This window comes from Eulemur rufifrons, chromosome 12, assembly GCF_041146395.1.
Source record: "Eulemur rufifrons isolate Redbay chromosome 12, OSU_ERuf_1, whole genome shotgun sequence".
NCBI lineage: Eukaryota > Metazoa > Chordata > Mammalia > Primates > Lemuridae > Eulemur > Eulemur rufifrons.
Window position 1 is genome coordinate 6,716,364 of NC_090994.1, and position 23,385 is coordinate 6,739,748.

The 23,385-nt window shown below is 43.0% G+C and overlaps 1 protein-coding gene across 1 annotated transcript in view; it reads right to left on the reverse strand.

The window, feature by feature from the left end:
• The window catches only part of DOCK5 (dedicator of cytokinesis 5), a 169,138-nt gene that overhangs the window by 33,210 nt on the left and 112,543 nt on the right, over window positions 1-23,385 (reverse strand). Inside the window, exons 20-34 of the mRNA XM_069484838.1 lie at window positions 23,113-23,202; window positions 21,558-21,658; window positions 19,501-19,635; window positions 19,173-19,284; window positions 18,368-18,438; window positions 17,711-17,817; window positions 15,709-15,845; window positions 12,352-12,447; window positions 11,095-11,193; window positions 8,003-8,097; window positions 6,694-6,772; window positions 5,174-5,274; window positions 3,088-3,146; window positions 2,585-2,739; window positions 1,704-1,789 (exon numbers count right to left, since the gene is read on the reverse strand). Of these exons, the coding sequence (XP_069340939.1) occupies window positions 1,704-1,789; window positions 2,585-2,739; window positions 3,088-3,146; window positions 5,174-5,274; window positions 6,694-6,772; window positions 8,003-8,097; window positions 11,095-11,193; window positions 12,352-12,447; window positions 15,709-15,845; window positions 17,711-17,817; window positions 18,368-18,438; window positions 19,173-19,284; window positions 19,501-19,635; window positions 21,558-21,658; window positions 23,113-23,202 (1,523 nt within the window). The remainder of the gene's footprint in view (window positions 1-1,703; window positions 1,790-2,584; window positions 2,740-3,087; window positions 3,147-5,173; window positions 5,275-6,693; window positions 6,773-8,002; window positions 8,098-11,094; window positions 11,194-12,351; window positions 12,448-15,708; window positions 15,846-17,710; window positions 17,818-18,367; window positions 18,439-19,172; window positions 19,285-19,500; window positions 19,636-21,557; window positions 21,659-23,112; window positions 23,203-23,385) is intronic.

Sequence of the window (23,385 nt, forward strand, 5' to 3'; positions counted from 1 at the left end):
TGTTCTAATCCAGTTGAATGAGACCATCTTTCCTACATCTTTATTCTCCCAAAGGCCTGGTACTCAGGGCATCTTCTGGGCATCCTGGAAAGCCTTGTACTGATGCCCAGCCTAGAGGAACCGAGGAACTAGATACACCTCCAGACACGTGGCTCTTTAGCTAAAAGTGTTATTTTCAGATGAAAATGTGGCAAATTGAAGCTAAACTTTTGGTTTGAATCCTCTCCCTTTGGACCCACACAGAGCAAAGTTCTGGGGCTCCTCAGATTAGACAATTTAAAGAAAAAAAACTTGGGAAAAGGGAGGAAAAAAAGAGAGAGAAATGGGTTCAAAAATTAGTCCAGAATCTTAGATTTTTCTGGGACACTGGAGGCTTGTTAGATTATATTTTTCTGACTTAGTGATCCAGGAAGAACCAAGAAAGCCAAGTAGGATCATTATGTGAAAAATCAGCTGTAGGATTAAAAAAAAAAAAAAAGAGTAGCTTATCATGTGTAAATAGTGTGTGCGAGTGTGCATGTAACTTTATTTATTTCCACAGGAGATCAGAATTGCCAAAGCTATAAACTGGGACGTCTGAAGCTCCAACAGAGAGACCTAATGGAAACATGGTAAAAAAAATCCACCAAAAGGTCTTATCATTAAAAATGAAGTAAGAAAGACTTCTAGTTTTTTTAAAAGACAGATTCTTCATCAATTCAATTCCATTTTGAGTATTCAGGATGCTGGATCCTTAGAGAATCTTAAAAAAAAAAGAAAGAAAACAGGTGGAGTCCCTGTCCGAGCACAGTATCTAGTCCACAAAACAGGTGAGTAACAAAGTCCCTGAGGCAAGAGCTCAGTAGGTGACACTGTTGGTCAATACAATAAAAGTTCAGAGAACATGAGAAAGTGATAGTATAGAGTAGTTAGAACTGGATGATGGGAAGATTTGTAAATACTAACAGTAACAACCACAAACACTAGGGCGGCCCACATTTATTAGGCATGAACTTTGCTATAGACGCTATGTTAGCACACCGTCTTATTTAACCCTCCCAACAATACCAAGAAATAGACGCTATTCTCAGAGACAGGGAAAAATGAGATGTCGGACAGGCTGAATCACTAGTCAAAACCCGAACTCATAGTGTTTGGTGAAAAGAGGGTTTGAAGCTCAATCTCCCCCAGAAGCCAACGCCCAAGTGATTCTCACCACTCTCACGCTCTCTTTGTGCAGCCGTTCCCCATGCGCAGAGGAGGACAAAAGAGGGTGACGGGTGAGTGTGGAGGTGGGGAGGGGGTGGTCGAGGTGACATTTATGGGGCATAAGGTATTTTTACATCTAAAGTGGACCTTGAAATTTTTTTTTTTTCCGTTTAGATTGTTGCTTTGAAGCCATAATTAGAGGTGCTAACACTTTTGTCGAAGTTCAAAAATTCAAACACTGGGCAAAATGCCACCGTTCTGTTTCCTCCTTCCCTCCATCTGCTGTGTTCTCCAGGGCCAGGCCGGCCAGGAAAACACGAGCATTTGACTCACATCGGATGAACCATGTCAGCGGCGGATGGTGCACACCCCATTAACAGCACCGAGGACCACGGTCGGGGTGACCCCGGTGGAGCTGAGACTACTCGGTCGCTCTGCTGAGGCAGCAGAAGCTCCGTTTTGCTCCATGACTAAATGACGCCACCGAGTCAAGGTTTTGTTTCTGAAATACTCACAGTTTTTCCAGAAGAACCTTGTATTGTTCATCTCCTCTGCCCCCTTCTACCTCCTGGTCCAGCTTCGTGATCAATTCATTCTCAAACTGAAAGCAAAGTGAGAGGTTCACAGCACGATGTTGTATCCTTAGAAGAGGTTACAGCCAGTCTTTCTAGGTTTGGTCCAAACCCTCTACTGACTTGTGAACTGTTTCCAACATATCCAGGGGAGTATCGCACCTGGGGTCGTTCATGAACAGTGCAACAAGGCCCTATGGAAGCAGTCTAAAGCAGTCTCATGTTACTCTGTCCTTTGCTTTACATTTATTTAAAAAAAATTATCTAAAACATTACTTTCTGCTACAACCATGCATATAAATATAGCTTAATGATTCTAATTTTTTATTTTATTTTTGTTTCTTGTCTAAGTCTTGGTTTGCAGAGCTTCGTAGCTGCAAAATCTTCCTTTCAATATTAATGCACTTTGTAGATAAGAAAACTGAGGCACAGAGCAGACGCATAAGGAAAATCACATTCTCGAAGCTGGAGTAATGGTTCGGACCTCAGCTGTACTATACCAGATAATGCTTTTATTTAGTTCATTACATTATTCTCTCAGTGATGCTGAAACAGACAGGATTAAAGTGCATGAGGTTTACTTTTAATTACCCAGAGACAGAGTGCTGCTTTTGGAAAGACATGCAGCAAGAAGATTTCTTCCAGGCTCTGAGCTGGAGTATCTGATTATATATCTAATTGCTTCACAAAGTAAAATGTAAAGTGAATTTTTAGGTCAACTTTGATTTGTATTATTCGGGCTACTGCTTCTCAATATAGAAAGAAAACAAATGAGAGTTGACTACACGTGCATTTCTAAGACGATAAGGCCTACCACTTCTTACCATATGGAAATTTCCATTGCCACTGAAATTGAACTCGCACTGCATCATGTCAAAGAAAATGGGGATTGTGGCTTTCTGGAGCTCTACTTCGGGGGTCAGAGTGACCTCCAGAATGGGACCCACCATGGCTGGGATGAATTTGATTTTGTGAGGACCTGAAATGAAAGTAAATGAGGACATTAAAACATCATGTCACCGCAGGTAAAGTGCTACAATCTTCCTCCACAGGGCCCATAAGATAAATTTATGTGGGGAAAAAAGTCAACCCAATTCAGAAGTAAGTGACTAAATATGATGTTCTGATAACATGTGGATACAAAAATAAGAGTTCATTATCAACGTCCCAGTGGAGTTGAGGGTGTGAAACCAACAAATCAACTTTCACTTCACAGACAAATAAATCTCAGGATTCTTTGTATTAAAATTACAAAAAAGAAGAGTTCACCGTGGGATGCTTATCACACAGAAGCTGTGCTGGGACCTGTTCGAGGTTGGACACTCACCCAGGTTATACCACATGTCCCGGATCCTAAAGCCGAGCTCCTTTCTCATGTCCCCGTATCTAGGAAGAAGATCATAAACCAGGAGAGGAATTTGCAGTGGAACTGAGATGCATATAACACAACCATGAGAGGTATCAAAACAGCCTGTGTCCCTCTGGGTCACCTTTAAGGCAAGCTTGCTGTAAGAGACGAGGTTAATTCCCTAACAAGCCCCAAACAGAACTGTGTCACACGGAGGACGAGGGACTTTCACGGCAGGAGACGCCAAATGCAAACGCTGAACAAAAACTGAGAAGGTGAGATTAACAACCTTACTGAAGGGAGAGAGAAACAATCTGGTGGCTGTGAAACAAAGAAACAATCAAATAAAATATAAACACTCGGGAAAAGGAAGATGAATGAGGGATGATTTACACAGTACAGTGCCTGATGTCTAACAAACATGCTGACTTCATATATTTGGTAACATACAACCGTTCCAGTACGTTCTTCAAAGTACTCACATTGGAAAGCTCTAGACCATGCATTCTCAATGCAGGTGAGATTGTCCATAAAGGGGTGAAAATTGGTCCGTGGGGGCAACAAAACCCTTACAGTTTTTATGTACACAGCATGGACAGACATATGGTACATCACATGATACTCGGGGTACCTGTCATACTAGAATCTCATGGGGGGGACGATGAGCAGAACAGTGTCTAAAAGGGCTCCTTGTCAGCGTTCATAATGAGAAAAAGAGTGAGAAACACTGGTCTAGACAGTGATTCTTGGGTGGAAGTGAATCAGAATCACCTGGAAATCCCTTCAAGAATACTCATGCCCGAGGCAACCCCACCCCACATACCACAGCAGAGGCTGGGGGGTTGGAAAACCGGAAATGAAGTCAGTCAAAAGATACTGACATTGCAAATGTTCCCCGGGAACACCAACCTAGACCTACTCCTCACCCTACAACCACTGCTCTATATCATTCTACTCACACTAATGTTGCCCTGAATATTTTTTTCAAATTCCTCCTTCGGAAATGTCTTCGGGAGCCAGCATTAAAAAAAATCACATTTAAAAAAAACCTCCCTTACAATTTCACCTTAACAAAAATACATAACCTAATTTAATTATTAATATTAGGTAAGCAAATGTAGTTAAGGTCTCATACATCATAGACACTAAATGATTATTGTTGATGCTACTTCTACTAAAAATAAGAGAACGATTGGAAAAAACCTTCATTCATATCTCTACAACCTTAATATAATAGGATTTATTTTCCAAGTTTTATCTTTGCCCATATTCATACATATTGTTACATAGGTTGGATTCAGTCCTACTGATCCCAAACCAGAATCATTAATCCTAACTAGCTATTTTATTGATAAGAGCTGGCACCAACTAACCTCACTTATGATTGTTTAACCACAATCAAATCCATCCTTTAAAGAAGATTTTAAATATACACACACACACACACACATATATATAATACAACACCAGATATCCCAGTAAGTGGAACAGACCTAAAGTTTCAAAGTCTTTAAGTAATAAATTTCTCAAGTTGTTTTTTCAACTACACAGTCTTTGAGTTTCGAGGCTCTCAGATTAACTGTGAAACAGACCTGAGATGAAAGCAAAGAAATGCTTCCCTAAATTCCTCGCCACTCTTGCACACCGTTTCATTTTGAAACTGAGGCCAGGAATCTGGAGGGCATTTTTAGGTTGCGTTTGAGTCTTAGCTTCTCTGCTGAAGTGACCGAGAGGCAGAGCAACTGTGCTGGAGGGTGAGGAGACGGCCCGATGCCTGCAATTCGCAGGAGCTGCCAGCAGAGGCGCAGCTGCACCCGGGGATGAGCCCGCTGACAGCTGAGATGCCCTCCAGGTAGATCTGATAAAAAGCACGGGACCTTCAGAAAAGAGACGTGAACCTGGGGGACTTTCAAGTCTATTAAGTAATTATTTAAAAATCTACCTCACTAACAACGTGGGCAGCCAGTGAACAGTAATTTCCATCAATATTTCCAAAAACATTGCTCTGGATATAAACCAAAAAATTCCCCTTCCCAATGTCAAACAAGGTTAAAAGGACACTTACTTTTTTATAATTTTGCTGCGCTTGGCTTGCGAGAAGGTTTCAAGCTGAAGAGATTCATGGGTCAGAAATGCTACTGCCAAATGGAAGTAATTGTTCCAGAGCTGTTCAGAATTAATTGTGTGGGCAAAAAGAGATGGAAAATAACATTAATAAGGGTCATAATAAAACACTGTCACATGGTGGAAAGTCATTAACCAGGGATTAATAAAAAAAAAAAAAACAACAAAAAAAACAAGACTTCTTTTTCTTGGGTTTCAATTATTCGGTCCTGAAAGTTTTGAGACTTAATATCCAGCTTTTTAAAAAAATCCAAATGATTATATTTTTCTTTACTCCTGGGTAAAGGAAACTGCTGTCAAGACGTGCAATCTATTTATAGTAGGTAGTTTGGCAACATGTATCAAAAGCCCTAAAATTTTGCCAAACTGTTGAATCAGTAAATGCTTTTGGGACTTTATCCTGAAAAATAACTATGGCTATTTTAAAATGTTTAAAATAAGGAAGGCTATTATGGTGCTATTTAACATAACAGAAAACGGGAACCATCTAAATGTTCATGAGAATGTGGTTAAATCAATCATGGGTCAGTCATTCAACAGACTGTATTCAGCCATTAAAAATACTGTGAAAATATTTAACATCATTGAAAAGATCACAGATCATTGAAAAAGTAAATAAAATACATTAATAGGATACCAAAGAACTACACAGCTCAATTTCATTTTGGCAAAGGCACGCACATATACGTATGAACATATGTATTTATATATGCATATGAAAATATATATATATAATTCTCCTCTACTTAGGAATCTTCACTTTAAAACTTCCACAGATATAAAGACACATGATGCAGAAAAAGCACATCACCAAAAAAAAAAAAAAAAAAAAAAAAATGTACAGTAGTCTGGAAGGTAAGCTTTATGAGAACACGGACCTCATCTGCCTTCACCAGAGCCTAGAATAGCACCTTGCTGCTATTTTATATAATAACATAAATTCTCCAATATTTGTTGGATGGGTGAATGAATGAATGAAGATAGAGCCAGTGGTCACCTGTTTTGCAATTACTTTGGACTTTTAAAAAATTGTGCATACCAACTGCTCTTTAGAACCAAACTTTTTTGTAGGCAGGAGAGTTATCTGTGTTTTTGTAACTATTAATACATATGGGTATTTGTGTATATATATATATATATACAAAGGATCAACATCAAAATGTTTATGGCAAAAAGGACTATTTGCATTTTTTATTTTCTTCTTTTTGTTTAGCTATATCTTCTACTATGACTTTTTAACTTTTTTTTTTTTACACGTATTTTACAGACAGAAGAAGAAAACCCTATTTTATTATGTTGAGAGGACAGCGTGACAGGAGTGTGTGCTTTAGGAGATGAGAAAACACAAGAGAACTTTTTTCATTTGAAAATGATGAAATCTGAGGCAACGTTTCCAAGGTGGACTAATTCTTTTGCTGGGGCTGAGAGCTGCAGGAACGTGTAGGTGAGTCACTTCCTTACCTGAAGTTCAAAGCTTGCCTGATCCATGAAGAATCTCGTGAGAACTTCAGCAAACTGATTTATGGCACGGAGAAAGACCCTGGGGGAGGAAAACATTGATTGGATAAAAAAGGCAACCTCATGCCCTTTGAAACATTTTCCCACCTATGTTAAAAACTAAACAGAACTGAGTCTATTAATACAAAGCAGGCCTCTTGAGTTTCAGACCAGGGCAATATGATACTCTGATACAATTTTTTCTCTAATCCATACATCAGTGGGAAAGGTTTTTCTAATTGGATATCCGAATAGAATCACTCAGAATCAGGTATCGTGAAGAGTTAACAATAAGGCTTATGATAATGATTTGATTTAGCTCATTAAAAATTCTTTTGTTTTTGAGATGAGGTCTTGCTCTGTCGCTCATGCTGGAATGCAGTGGTCCAATCATAGCTCGCTCACTGCAGCCTCAAACTGCTGGGCTCAAATGATCCTCCCACCTCAGCCTCCCAAGTAGCTGGGACTATACATGCACACAGCTGGCTTAAGCTCATCAAAAATTCTAAAACTCTTTCAATATAACATATATTCAGTTCATTTCACTTCTATTCAGCAAGTATTTGCTGTGGGCCAGCAACTGCAAAGCACTGGCTTAGATGCTGTGTCGAAAGACAGTTCCTGTTCTTAAGATATTTACAGCTTGGTGGAGGGAAATTCACAACATGTAAATCAATCTAACCACGACCCAATATGGAATATGAAAAAAAAGTTTTATGGGAGGGTTTCAAAGGGGTCTGGGAAATCAAAGGGAGAGAAGATGACATGCAGGTCAGAAAGGCTTCCTCTGGAGGTGACAGTGGAGAAGGACCTTACGGAATGGCTGGAATGCTAACAGCCAGAAAGGACGGGAAGGCATTGCAAAAGGAAGATGTGGTGTGAGGCAAAGCACAGCTTGTGTTCAGGGTGGGGCAGAGGCCAGCTTGGCTGGAGCACAGGTTGTACCCATGGGGAAACAGTGAAAGGTATGTCTAGAAAAGCAGGGTGGGTTTTGGATGTCAGGATGAAGTAGGTCACATGAAAGCTGACATTGCTGATTAATGTGAGTGCACGGAGAGCCCAGACTGGAGAGAGGAGAGCAGAGAGCCCACACTGGACCATCTGCAGCAGCCCGGGAAATCGAGATCGTGAGCACATACATCGGGACCGTGGAAGCAGGAAGACCCTCCGGATGGGAAGGAGGCAGAGAGATTGAACAGCACTTCCCAAAGTTCACCCCATAGGCTCGAGTATTCAGTCACATGCCTCAGAAGCGGTCCCAACCCGTCTTCACCTGCTCTGTGTCATGTTCATGACCATCCAATCCTTGGCATAGACGTTTTTTCCAATCAGATCCTTAAACATGATAAAAGTTTCCATGAGGAAGTCCTGCAGAGAAGAGAGGAATGGTTGGGGAAAAACTGGGTTACACACATAACCTTTCTTCCAGCGTGTACACGAGAAGGACCACGACCTCAGGATAAGATGTTCCCGGTGCCACAGTAATGGCCCACGTTCCTCATACGGTTTCTAGGGATGACAAAACACTCTTACAGCTATTACATGACTTGATTTTTACATCATAAGACCTTCTAAGGAAAACAAAGACTAAAAGAACTGTCCGCATTTTACAAATGGTACAAGTGAGGATGGGAAAAATTAAACAACTCACTAAGGTCATAGAAACCAGCAAGTAGGAGAGCTGGGATGAGAACTCGAGGCGCCAGACCCCACATTTACAGCTCTTATCTCTTTAACCCTCTGCTGTCACGTGTGGTCTGGATGTGTCTCATGCACTTAAAAAAATAATCCACCAACAATTGTGAGAAAATGGATACTTTTAACAGATCTGAGTTCAGTGCCCCTTTGCTATGGTTAGCACAGAACAAAAATACTGTGTACAAGAAGCAGAGTCATAATTCTTCCCTATCCCAGGAAGGCTGTCATGTGCAGCCTGGAAAAAGGGTCCTAAGTGGTCCTTAGAAAGAGGTGACAACCGTGACATGTGATGGTGGCAATAACTAATGATGTAAGCTCAGCAAAGAACAGAAAAACCATCTCTTTTAGTCCAAAGGAGATTGTGAGCAAAAAGTAATTCAGAAATAGAACAATCAGACTAAGAATCAAAGCAAAAAGTTTTGAAAGCCTTTTTATTAGTTAGCTAAATTTAGATATTTTCCACTGGGATTCCTGAAATGAAAATGCATCCAATTTCTCTTGCGCTGACCTGCACAGTCCTTACTTTAAGTACCATATGTAGCAGTAAGAACTCTGAACTTGAGAGGCAGGAGGCCCAGGTTCTATTTCCAATGATATTTTTCTGATACATTGGTCATGTCAGTGAACCTCCTGCACGTTAGACGCCCAACGGCACAGCCACGCGACTGATGCTGGCCAGGAAGTGTGTGCCACGTGCCATCCTTGATCTGTCCTCTGGTTTGGCGGTGACTTAGACTTATCCACCCTCAATTCTGAAATTCTAGACATATTTCATGAGTTTAAAATTTTGCAGCATACATTTTTGAGTGCTTCCACCAATTTATTAACCGTTCCATTCACGTTTTCTTTCAAATGAAACTTAGACGTCAGCTATCTGCTTTGGACACTGACCCTACATGCAACTCTTGGTTATGTAAGTTAACAAGACGGCATAATCGAGGTAACTCAGGGACAATCCCAAGGCCTCATTTTATCCACCACTTCCCAATGTCCCTCGTGTGACTCACTCAGAAGGCAGCATGACAGCGAAAGGACAGTCTTCTCGGAAGCAAGAGGCCTCCCTGTGCACTGTGGCTCTGCCACCAAGGACTGTAAGGTCACCCAAGTTGCCTGGTTTCTCCAGGCCTTAGTTCCCCCATTGGGACAATGATCCTCTTTCCATTAGATAATACAGACGGAAGAGCTCACCATCCCTCTGGCAAGCAGGAGTTATGCCTCTTTTTCTCTTACCTAGCAAGAGAGCCAAATTGTTAAGAGTTTGAATTTAGAACGTGCCTATTCTACTTGCTTTCTGAAGGAAATTTGGGAAAAAAAAACCACTAAAATATTTTACTGTTAATTTTATCTTCTATTACAATAATAGTAAATTACTCTTATAAATAGCTAGTCTTCATGGGCATTAACTACATGTCAACTTGCACACAGCTAGGTACTTCCTATGCATGATTCAATCGATACTCATGTTAACCCTCAAGGCAGGCAACTATCTTACAGATGAGGAAACTGAGGTTTCGTGAGGTTAAATAGCTTGCCCAAAATTTCAATGCAGGAAGTTAAATACTCAGAATTCAAACCAAGAGTTGGGTGTTCTAAAGCCCATACTCTTAGCCGATGTGTCATCTGCAGGTAGAAGAAAATGCACTGATACCATTGGCCTCCATCTCTCCTCCCCTCCTCTCATCCTGACCCTCTTGCTCCTCAGTTTGTACCATTTGTAAAATGTGGACATCCACGTACCGCCATGGGTCCTGGGCCATGCTGCCCAACAGAGCAGGGCCTTGGGGGAGGCCCACGTCCAACATGGCTTGATGAGCGTCCATGATTGGACCAACTATAATAATAAACAACAGCTTCTCTCCAGTTCCTTGTGTTTGTCTATCTGAGCATCAAAGAAAGGAGGCAGCTACATATCCGTGGGTGCACTGGCCACACACTCTCAGTATAACATAGGTGGAAAGTAGAAAATCTAGAACCCAAAGGCAGAAACCTGCATGGATGGTGCTAAGTTACCCAGAGCAAAGACTCATGCGACGTGGAATCAGTCTGCTAATCCAGAATCAGATAGTATCTTAATGGATGGCTTAAGAGCCGGGAACAGTTCCCTGAAGGGAAGGCTCAGGCCTAACTCAGCCTCTTAGAGTTGTGCTTAATGGCAAGTATGAGACCAATTTCCCTGCTTAAAACAAAAGAGAACGGAATATTTCCAACTGAAGATAACTTCCAGACATTTTAAGGGGTAAGAGATTACCCCTTCTTGCTTCGCACTCCAAAATGATGACATCAACCATCAGAAGCCTTTGCACACCCTGCCTCCTAAAATCCTTGCCAAGCACAAGCAACCACCATCCTCTCATATGAAACAGTATCTTTTTTTCAGAGCAAAAAAGATGATTCTAAAGAAGGGCTTTCTCTCAATCCAAGAGACACAGAGTGTGTGTGATGACGCTGGGTGTATGTGTTGTACTTGTCTTCAAATCCTACCAAAGAGAAAAAGAAAAAAATGAACCCTTTCCTTTCTGTCTTCACTATGGACAGCCATACAGCATTGGCGGTGGGTGGGAAGAGAACCCTGGATTGATGATGGATGCTGACTTTCAGTTATTTTATTTTATTTTTATCACATATATGAAGTCTTCAGGTTCCCAGGCCCTGGTGAAGACAACTTACAATGATGTCCTGTCTGGTTTTGAAAGTGCTGATGTAGTGGCCGTAGTGGCTGTCCTCCATCTGCCGTAGGATGGCAATCATGCAAGCCACAAAACTCCCCTGGAAGGAGAAAGGAAACAAAAATCCAGGACTCCTTAGACCACTCGACAACAAAACAAGATTTGAGAGCCATGTTCTTTGGTTTTTCCCACCCAATGAGCTATGCACGGACCCTACCAACTGGAAACTCGTGGCATTCTAAAGGTCCAAAGAGCCTTTCTATTTTTTGTATTTTTGCTCTTGCTCAGTCTAGACTCGAACTCCTGACCTCAAGCGATCCTCCCACCTCGGCCTCCCAGAGTGCTAGGATTATAGGCATGAGCCACCACGTCCAGCTTGGCTAATTTTTCTTATTTTTTGTAGAGATAGGGTCTTGCTGTGTTGCCCTGGCTTCTCTTAAACTCCTGGCCTCAAGCTATCCTCCTGCCTCGGCCTCCCAAGGTACTGGGATTACAGGCGTGAGCCACTGTCAGGGAAGCTATTCTTAATCACCATATTCAAATTTGTGACTCCTTCACTCTCTCTTCCCTTATGTGTCTCAATTTTTTTTCTCCATAGCACCCGTTGCCTTCTAATACTAGGTAGCTTATTTTGTTATAGTTGTGGCTGTTACTACTATTAATAAAATGGAAGCTCCTCGAAGGTAGCAATTTTGGTCTGTTTTGTTCATGGATATATCTCCAGTGTCCAGAACAGTGCCAACTTACAATAGTTTCTTAATACATATTTGTTGCATAAATGAATGGTTTTTATTTACATCAGCAATTTAAGATAGTTCTTTTCCTATGTTCTCTAGTTGAAATCTAACCTTATTAAAATACAGCAAGTAACAGATGCTTCATTTTAATGATGACACCACTTGGTCTTTCGACAGTTACCTCTGGTCTCAATCATATTAATACTTTTTCTCTGGCATGTATTTAGAGATAGTAGATGGGAAATACAAGGTCTTTCCACAAGCATGCTAATCATAAGGTCGTTAAAATGTTTGCTTTTTTCCCTTGAATCAAAGGGGCTGGGTGGTTCATGTTGGATCATTTTCCCTCTATAGAAAATCATTGTTATTACCGGAATCTGCTCTGGGTTATAACCAATGGACTGTGACGTGAGGGGCCTCGTGTGAAGTTGGTCTGGAGCCACCAGCCCCGGAGTCCTCCCAGCAGACAGGTGGGACACAGGGGCAATGGTGGCCACGTGACCCACCGAAGAGACACTCACAATGTGGGGAGACTGCCGGTTCATCCCGATCACCGTGCGGTTGATCCTTCTCAGCAGCCGTTCCATTATCAGCTGGATGTGCAGCGCCGTGGGGCCCTGGGAGCAAAACACAGGATTGGACACCTCTTCTTCTGACTCACTTTCACTTTCCTTAAGGGAACCTTGGACAGATGAGTTTTCTCTTTAAATCTCTTCCCTACAAAGCATCTCTTGTCCAAAAAGTTAAAATGGTTTCACAGAATAACATGTAACTTTATAGAGGAAATCAATTGAAAATGATCACTTAAAAGATGAACATGATATGCAGGAACAAACACCTCCCGGATAACCCAGACTGTTCAGGTTCACTGAGAGGTCGCCATGGCCATCACCTCAATAAATAGTTTTTGGGGAACCCCCATTAGCATGAGCTATTTGGTTCTGATGCAGAACAGAGCAGCATTGCCCAGGACAATTAGGCACATGTCTGGGAAGTGAAAGGCAAAAATACAAAGTTCTTGGCACCTTCTGTGTTGGGGAAAGAAAACCAAGAAATTCAAGTCCAGGGGACTCTGATGGAGTGAATGTTTGTGTCTCCTCCAAACACATATGTTGAAAACCTAACCCCCAGTGTGATGGCCTTAGGAGATGGGGCCTTTGGGAGGTAATTAAGGCTAGATGAGGTCATGAGGGTGGCCCCTGGTCTGATGGGATTAATGCCCTTATCAGAAGAGACACCAGACAGCTTGATCTCTCTTTGTCCACCAGGTGAGCACACGGTGAGAAGGCTGCTGTCTGCAAGCCAGGAAGAGTCCTCACCAAAACTGAACCACGCCGGCACCATGAGCTCAGACTTCCAGCCTGCAGAACTGTGAGAAAATAAGTATCTGTTGTTTAAGCCACCCAGTCTGTGGTATTTTTCTATGGAATACTGAGCAGACCAATATAAGGATTGAATATTCTGACTCTATCATGTGTGACTTTGAGCAATTATTCAACTTCATCAAGCTTCAGTTTTCATAGCTGCAAAAGAAGGATGATAATAGTTTCCTTATAAGAATTACTTGGGCAGATGTACACAACAGTGTCTAATAAACGTGTATTCTTTCTTTCTCCTTCTTTCCTTTTTTGTAGTTAGATATCACATTCATTCAGCTCCAATTGACCAATATTCAACTTGACTTTTCAAAGCCTTCATTCATTCTTGCTTCATGATAAATATTTTGACTCCTGGTTAATGCTCCAATTAACTAAATGAGTGCTGTATGTATTATTTGGCTTGTTAACATTTTATTTATTATTTTTAAAATATTTAACTGACAAAGACTGTACATATTCAGTGTGTACTACATGTTGATTGGATATACCTGTACACTGTGTACTGATTACTATAATCAAATTAACATATTCATCACCACCCATGCTGTACATTTGATTCCCAGAACCTGTTCATCTTGTAACTACAACTTTGTACCCTTTGACAAACATCCCCCCAACATCACCCTGCCCCACCCCCACAGCCAGATAACCAGATAACTGCTGTTCTACTCTCTGCTTCTGTCTAGTATAGATTCCACATATAAGTAAGATCCTATAGGATCTGTCTACTGCTATATGTAACTTTATCAAAGTATCAAGTATTTTTAGTCTTTCATTCCCTCCCTCCCTTGCTTTTTATTTTATTTTCTTGCTTCAGTGACATTGCCCCAGTGCATACATATAAAAATGCTTATGGAGGAAAAAAAAATATGCCACCATGATCAACAAAAAGTTATGGGACTTAGTACTTGCATAGAGCTCCAAGATCAATAATTTTGAATGCCTCTGCTCATTACAGGGAACATTATACTGGGAAGACAAAAAAAAAAAAAACAACAACAAGCCAATTAAATCTCCTTGCACAGGATTTAAATACATTCAAGTCACTTCCAAAGGGTGTTTCTGTGCACAGGGAAAGTAGGTGGAGATGTTACATGTCACAGAATAGGGTCAGAAGTGTAAGAGACCCAAGAGGTCATCTAGAATAATTCCTACTATTATGGACTAGGAAACTGAGGCACTGAGAGATTTGCTTAAGGACAAAGAGCTACAGGGCGGAAATAATGGGACCAGAAGCCAAACACCCCGATACCTCCATTTCAAATTAACTGTGGATCACAAACATTTGCTTTCTAGAACTCTGGATTTCTGGCTAAACCAAATTGTCTAGCACACTGCTGCCAAATTCATAGGGCTTAGAACGTTATCTAATTACTGAGTCATAAGAGTTAACTTTTCAAAAAATTACTGTGTTCATGACACAAATCCTTGGTTAGGAACCAAACCCTTAATCACAACATTCCTTGGGAAAATTTATGCCATTTTATAATGTGGTTTCTACAAACACACTTGATCAAAAAAGGGAGAATGATCTATAATGAATAGGTATCAAATAAACAGTACAAACAGTAAGTGGGTGGCAGGGGCTCAGCAGTGGGGGACAGGGTGGGGGCAGGAGCTAGAGAAGCAGTGGTGGCCGAGATGCTTCTGAGACCGGGTGTGGATCGGCAGAAAAGCAGACGTGCCAGGTAAATCATGGCTGGGGCCACACGGCAGTGGATTTTGACAGGAGAGCTGAGGGTTTAGCTATAGGGACAGGCAGAGGGAGCATCATGTCTTTTGGCAGAACAGAATCTGAAGATACTGGTAAGAGAAAGGCTATAGGCAAAAACCAAGAGTGGTTTTCCTCTTCTGTGGGAACACCTGTGCCACACAGCCTGCACGCAGGTGGGGACTGTGGTTTGGGGCAAGATCTCGTTAACCCCGAGTCCTCCACTGCTCAGCCGAACACATGCTGCAGAGTTCTCCAGCCTCCTCCGCCTGGGGCAGTGCCTAGGTCTGTGGGCTGTTGCTGTCTCCGGGACGTGGTAAATTCAGGCAGGGCCAGCCCCATTTGGGGGAGGGGCGGGAGCAGATCACAGAGAAGACCCACGATAAGAAATATAATTTCCACCAGGCTCCAGAGAAAGCATGCGTGTCAAAGAGGATGAAATTGAGAGCTTCTTAGCAGCTCAGGCACCAGAGGATAAGAGAGTAGAGGTTTCTGCACAAAATCAGCAAGTCTCAGCAGGCCTCTGATTTTTAAGAGTACCCACAGGGATGTCAATGACGAGCAAGCCAGGAAAGCAGCCCGGGGAGGGCCCAGCAGAGAGCTGACTTCACCTGGACCTAGGTGTGCACAGGAGGTTCTGGCCTCTCTCATCACCTCCAAAATGGGCACAGCCCGCCCCAACACCCGGGTTCAAAATGACCCAAGCCCAGAAAGGCCACAGAATCGCTCCTGCCTGCTGCGAAGGGGCCACGTGAGCTCGGGGCCACGTCGGCGATGACTCGACTCACCACTTCCTTCCTGTCCAGCACCTCCAGGATGCTGCTCAGCAGCTGCGAGCTCGCCTCGTGGTCAGGCTTGCTGGAGTTGTCGTCTAACTGGCCGCTGAGCTGGTCTGTCAGCAGCGGCAGCAGCACGTCTCTGCACTCTGGGAAGGAAAACACGGGCAGTTCACACGCAGCCGTGCTACCTCCCGAGCCGCCTGCCTGCCGTCTTTCCGCAGCTCTCTCGCGGCCTGTCCCGGTCCCTCCAAGCTCTGGAGCCAGCCCTACAGGAGCGGCGTCCCCCAGGCCACCGAGGAACACCTGGTTTTGGGCATGGAATGTCAGCCTCGTCACTGGATTATACAGACTGAGAAAAGTAACTCCTCCATGAGCAAATGTGAGGACTCGGCAAAAGGTTTAAAGTATTTAACAAGTTCTCTAGCTTTTTAAAATGCCTATTTGATAAGTGAAAGTGGAGTCATGTGAAACTAAGAAAACTAAGCAAGTCAAACACTATTTCAAAATTTTTTTTCACCTGTTGGAGAAAATTCACTATGAAATTCCGATAAATACTGAGCTTCCCTAGTACATTTAGGTATGATTCACAGTCTTTGCAGGGGTGTGGATTATAGAAAGCGTAAGGTATGATCTATCATATCTTCCTACGGGGATCGTCACTATTATAACACCTTTTTTTATGAGTCCAAGTACTCTGGATGCTACAGAAATACCTACTAACAGTGATCATACTTTGTCTAGAACTATCTAGTGTATGCTTGCTCTCGTGCTCAAAACACCTCATTTTTATTGTCTCAATGATCCCTTCTGTCTCCTTAGGGGCAGAGATTATCAAAGCACATTAAAACGTTTAGTAATAACTTGTTTTCTACTTAAGAACATTCACTAGCTTTTGAAGGTGTTGCCTCTACCTCTGTGTCCTAGGAACATTTGAAATTTCTAAGCACAAATTCACAGGGTTGGAAAATACCAGAGCTGAAAGAGGCTACCAATATGATCCAGTGCAATTTCCTCCTTCTGCAGAAATAGAAGCTGAGACTTTGAGAAGGTCACTCATTCGTCCTAAGTTACATCACTAGCCAGGGACAAGGCCAGGAGGGTTCTCCCAGCGACAATGCACTCAACTTGTCTGATTTTGGAGGAGGCCGGCTGATCTGCAGACCCCCAGACAATATAAATGCATAACATGAGGTCGCCCTCTGCCACTCGCTGCCCTGGTAGTAGCTCCAAAAGACGTCCCCCCCCCCCCCAGCTGCCCCGCTCTAGGAAGGCTTGGGTTTATGGGGAAGGACCAGGTATTGGACCTGCTCCTCGTATCAGCTTTGGGAAAGCTGCACAGTGATTTAGGGTGGGTACATGCCTGACTCCACTTACAAAATGAAAAGCATTTTATCACTGTAAGAGAGTTTTCCCCTCTATGGCCCCCTCCCCTCACAGTGATATGCTGGTAACCTGGCTCCCCTGTGCCTCCTAAAGAAAAGCCTTAATGTATAGTGTTTGCCAATTGCCATTGTGTAAATACTTCCATCGTGGTCAACTTCCAGCTACTACTGTGATACCACTGAACATGGAGTTGAGCAGAGCTGCACAGGCCAGGTCTCCTGAGCTGGTGCAAGTAGAACCCGGCACACTGCCGCCTCCCTGCCCCCTGGTTTTTGAGGTTATGCAATGAGCATAGGGTGAAGAAGATGAATTTGTTTAAAAGGACCATCTTTCTTGTTTGCCTTTTACTTTCTTGGGTCCCTCTTTTTTGAGGACAAAATTAATAAGCCACTTTGCTGACGGTTCTAATTAAAGATTACAGAACCCGTGATTTTATTCTTTCAGGAACTATTGCAAATCTTGCGCTAATCTCCGCTTCTCCTTAAAACTGGTCCTCCAGGAAGTCCTTCACTGACCACCAATGACTGGCTAGGACATTATTAACATTTAAAAGAAAAAAGTCAAATGCTGGCTGCAGAAGAAATGGGGCTGACATCTCGGTCAGCAGCAGTGTTTGGCGGAGACTCACCTGACTGCCGGAAGAGACTGCTCTCTACTACCTTGGTCATGCAGTTCAGCTTCTGCCGAACCAACTGGTTGTCCGGAATGCTCTGAATGAACTTGCAGAAGAGCACGCTGGAAGAGAACCCCGGAGTCAGTGTTTTCAATCTGCAAGCTGAAGGCATCATTTCAAACTTTTCTCCTCCACTCTGAGATTTGGGCATGGGGAGGTTTATCTGGAAAACTCCTAAATGGCCTCAGGGTCTGTCTCGAGGCAGTGCCAGCGAGACAGTATTCCTGGCTCACCAGGGGGCTCCGCCTTAGAGCTGACTGTGTCCACTGTCACTTTCCAGACCTGCCTTTGTGCAAAATGCCCTGCCCTAATGTCGAAGGCAGTCTGACTTTGCATTTCTCAGAGGGCTGGAAGCGTATCATTACGCACTACCTTTTGGAGTTAATTTTATGTCTGCATGTCTTATTTCCCCCAGAGAAAGTGCAAACCACTCTCAGGGCAGATTCTCTATGTTCTTTTGTATCTTTCACAAAACTGAGCACAAAAAGGTGTTCTGTTAATACTTGTTAAAAAAAATAAATAAATAAAAGCAGCAGCCCAGGCTCCAGCCAAGCGGGGGAGCTGCTTCTCTGTTAAACTCAAGAAATTATTATTATTTTTTTTGCCATTTACCTGAGCTCAACAGGATCAAACACCAGTTTGACGTCATTAATTATGCTAGGAAGGTACTTCAAAGCTGCCCCCTGTAAGAAAACCACCAAAGGCAAATTCAGTTGCCAAGCCGGACAAATACAGAATTGCTATCTGAGCCCAGGAAGAAAAGGCTGTACTTGGAACTTAAATCGGGAACTGGACACAGATACCCTCGCCATAAAAAGGAAAGCTGGTGTTGCCATACACGATCTCCTAAAATCCTTCTCCTGCAAACGCAGCTACCTTGTGTTCAGTGCTAGCAAGCGCGGTCCATTTGGAATTCGTTTTTCTTTCTACCTAAGGAGGTAGTTAAATGCTTAAAGTCTCCTTCAGAAACTTGATATAAAGGAGTAAGAAATAAGTCATAAAGTTCAAATCTGAGTCTTCGGGGATTATGTATTTTTAAAAATTTGATGATAATGAAGATAATGGTGACTTTATGCATCTGAGAAGACCTAGGAGAACAAAGAATAAAAAATCGTCACCTATAACAGCACTGGGATCAGTTTGCTGAAATCAGGGGGTCAAATGGGGGTCATGACAGCCATTCAAGGGATGTCCTGGAAAACAGTAATTTGTCTTTGGCAAACTGACATTTGAAAATAGAAACGTCCACAGGTAAGTGACTTTTTCCTTTATGTTCTACAAGTCATACTAAAATTCACCAGCTCGCCGTGAACCACGGTTCACTTGGTTTCTCTCCCGTGACGGCCCATTCTAAGTTGTCCCGGAATATCCTCACTGACGGCCTTAGAAGAGGAACCCATGACGACACCCTGCTGACCTTGATCTTGACGGCTTCCTCCAGAGGCCTGTCCATCAGCATGTTGAAAGCAAGAAACAACTGGCGGATTGAATTGTTAAATTCATCTCCATCTTCGCTCTGGCCGTAAAATCTTCACAAGAAAAAGAGAAGAGCAATTGGACTTTCCATCTTTAAAAGGAATTTTAAGATAGATTTGTTGGGAAGCTTGTGGATGGACCCATGTTTCCCACGAAAACAAAAAATTTGTTGTACCAAAATAACAGTGTTCAACCTACGCGTCAGGAATGAGGGAAACTACACAAAGGAGGCACTGACAGCATCGACGTCTTAGTGTAGTCACCATTACCTCAAGTAGAGCACTCGAGACTGGATGATGAATCTAAACAAATACTTCAAGGCTTTCAAAGCGGCAAAAAGCAACTCTGTCTTGCTGGAGTCGTCTGCGTTCGCCACATAAAAGTTCAGTACCTTGGAGAGTTTCCTGAAAAGGGTGGGAAAGAAAAATTAAGGCAACGGGCACCATGGTACTCTGAGGCTATGGATAAGCTACGTAAGAAGGGATCTTGGCATACTGGAAGTAGAAGTTGTGACCCTACTGTTATCTTCCAGAATATGCCCTGAGCAGGAAAATTAACTCTTTTCCAATTTAGTTTCCTCATCCGCAGTCTAGGTTTGGAACTACCCTTCTGCTTAGAATAGTGGGAGGTTTCTTTCCCTTTGTGGGATGAAACAGAAGGGGTAAGAAATGAAAGAGGTGAAAATAGCCTCAAATCTCAAGGCTATTTTAATCTCTGGGATATAATACAGATACCTTCAGACGATTTTTTTTGCAGACAGGGTCCTTGCTCTGTCGCCTTGGGTAGAGTGCAGTGGCATCATCATAGCTCACCGCAACCTCAAACTCCAGAGCTCAAGTGATCCTTTTGCCTTACCTTCCCGAGTAGCTGGGACTACAGGTGTGCACCGACACACCTGGCTAATTTTTCTATTTTTAGTAGAGATGGGGTCTCACTCTTGCTCAGGCTGGTCTCAAACTCCTGAGCTCAAGCAATCCTCCTGTCTCAGCCTCCCAGAGTGCCAGGAGTCACCGCGCCAGGCCTCAGATTCTCCTTTAAGGGAGGAATTATGCTTGCCTAAAGCAGTTGCCTTAAAAGAAGTCCAATTCCTTCCATTCCACCCAAAACCCTTTGGGATCCATAAATATGGAGCCAGATGGAAACTTCATTGAGTGCAGTGAGAGGAGCTCAATCAGACTCTCTAGAACATTCCTGGTTCTGAGCATCTCAACAGATAAAACTATTTTGGAATTTTAGATTGCTCTTTGTGTCCTTCCGGAGCTTTTGGGCTACGAATGGTCTTAATCTTGTGCCAACTCAAGACTTTTGAGGGCGCTCATATTGTACACATCCCTTCTGGGAATCTCTGAGCTTTTCTAGAATTATAAAAAACAAAAGATCTAGAGGAAACATATAGAATTGATCAAGTCTTGTAAACAAACCCAGATTATACGACCTGGAGTGTTGCCTCTGTCTCAGGGTAATTAAGATCCACAAGGACAGGATTTCCTCACATGTGTCTATTGCTCTTGTGCAACATGAGGCCGCTAAGTGGAAAGAACCCATCGCTGGAGTATTTGCTGAGAGATCAGGTCTGCGGTTGCCCTGACAGATCAGCAGCAGCAACCAACACGAGCTGGTATAAGCCATTGCAAAAAAAAAGACTGTCGACCAATCCCAGCTATACTCTGACTGCTCCATTCATCACATTCTGCATAGTAACCAGGACGCAAGGGGTGATATGCACATACAATGCCACAGTGAGCTGAGCGCTGGGGTGGAGCACAGAGTGGACATTAGTTGCTTTCCATAGTCACGGGCTTATAAACCAAAGTAGGAGGACACTCTAGAAAAGGCAGAGACCACTCCTCCTTCTGCAAAAAGCAAGACAATGAAATCTTCTCATATCCTGTAAGAAGTGCATCTTACAAAGCACCTGTGGTATAGGGTTAAGGGCACGACCTGTTCTTCTACCAGCCTTGGTCTTGCTTAGTGTTTAACACACTGTTTGATCCCCTTGGTAGCTCCTCATCCTCATCCCGCCAATACCCAATCCCTAAGATGCTGAGTTTGGTCATCTGTCCTTGATTCTGCTCCCAACTGGCTCCGGCACCTCACCTAGATATTCTGGATCCTTGAGGGGACGTAGTCTTACCCCAAGGGAGGGCCGGCACGGACCCCTGTTCCGGGTTAGGGTACCGAGACGGTTCCCCGTTTCCACCAGGAGGATGAAGGTCTGCGCTGCAGCCACGTTTGCTGAACGCAAGTCCCTCCTGTTTGTCGGCCATGCAGCCCTCAGAGCACAAACCCAATAAATGAACACACGGTTCCCTCGGGTCATACTTACACGTATGCCAGGGTGGCACTGAAGTGCTTGTATATGTAGGTTTCAAGTACAGGATTAAAATGCTGGAACTTGATGTCTCCTATCAGTGAAATAATAAATACCTGCCAAAGGTGAAAAGTATAAATAGCAACACAGCACAATCCCCGGGACCCTGTACAAGCTGCAGTTTAACATCTCGGTGCCTCCTTTCCTTCCCAGATCATTTTTGGGGCATTCCCGCTCTACCAATCCAAAGCTGAAGTCCAATCTTGGGGGTCTGTATTTATTTAACATGAACAGGGAGATTACTCTGTGTCGGGCACTGCGTTAAATGCTGCGAAGAAACCAATCCGAGCCAGCATCCCTGGCCTCAGGGAGCCGACTGTCCCAAACAGAGGGTGGCTGGCGCACAAGTAACCTAAGTCAGGGAAGAAAATGGGGCAGGAGGAAGGAGGCTCTGGAAAGGGGTTTTCTCTGACCTTAGGATGGAGCTAATGACACACTTCATGACATTTTTCTCCTGGGTACAGTCTGAGTGTCTCTAGTAACTGAATGTCAACAGAGTTTGGTCTCCCAATCTCCCCCCCTTGTATGTTACCTTGCACTACTACAGGTGCGTAACTTACAAATAACCACACCCCACCTGCTTAAGACAGGGAAGTGCAAAGGAAGAGGCGCTGGGACATCCGTTCATGCCCACTCCCAGCTGCTCTGTCCCATGGCATCTGTCTCCCGACCTTGTTGCACAGTGCCCATAACTATTGTCTCTCTTTTCCAAAAACGTGAGCCTGCCCAGGGTAGATCTCATCTACGTGGCATTTCCTCTCTTTATCTTACATCCTTAGCCTTAATGCCCTGCCCACTTCTTAAACTGATCAATGTTTCCACGCTGGTGAGTCACCTAAAGCTACAATCGACCTTCCTGCTCAGCTGCCACATTCAGGTGAAAGCCTGCCCTGAACTTTCACCCCAACAATGTGAAAATGAGGCCTGGCTTGGAACTTTTGGCTTCTTCCCCTGCACTGCCACCTCTGGCCTGCTGAGATTCTGCTATCACTCACCCCTGTTCCAAGTTCAGTTCTTGGAATGGGTTGTATGTTCAATTACTCTGTGTGACAAATTCAACTGTCCGCTGAGTGCATCCTGTACCTAATGAGGCTAAGATTCATCTGTGACTTGTGAATTCAGTCTCCCTTGCGTGACCATACAAGCGCACATGTATACAACATACAACAATCTTCTTGGTTAAAGTCATCTCCTGGTTTGTGACTAGGTAACAGTAAGGTGGTTCCTAATTTCTAATGTCATAAAACACCTTGTTTTCCCTAATAAGAAAGAGAAAGTATATCAAAAAGCGAGATCTAGCAGGATAGAAAGAAATAAAGGTCTGGAATATACGTCATCCATTTCTAGTGTTACTTCTAGGAATTTAGCCTAAAGAGATAATCAGAAAGAGAGAGAGATGTAAACAAATACTTAGGCAGGAGAACATTTATCACAATTTCTTATAATAGCAAAATACTAAAAACCACACAGTTGTAAGAATAAACACTAGGGAATATGTTTAACTGCTTACCAGTGCATCAAACACAAGGAAGTCATACGTTTCATTGTCTGACATTTCCATCATTATGTTAAAAAGTGCATCTAGTGTATCTTGCAAAAACTGAAGGTAAGAAAAACAGAGAGGTTATTTTGGCACTTTCATTCAGCTCCATTCTGCAGAAATTTGGGGACAATTAGATTTCAACAGAATCGGTTTAAAAATAGCATTTTCTTAAAAACTGGCACACTTCCTTACCAACGTAGATAACTTTTATATTTACAGTGGTTGAATTTAAAATGGTAA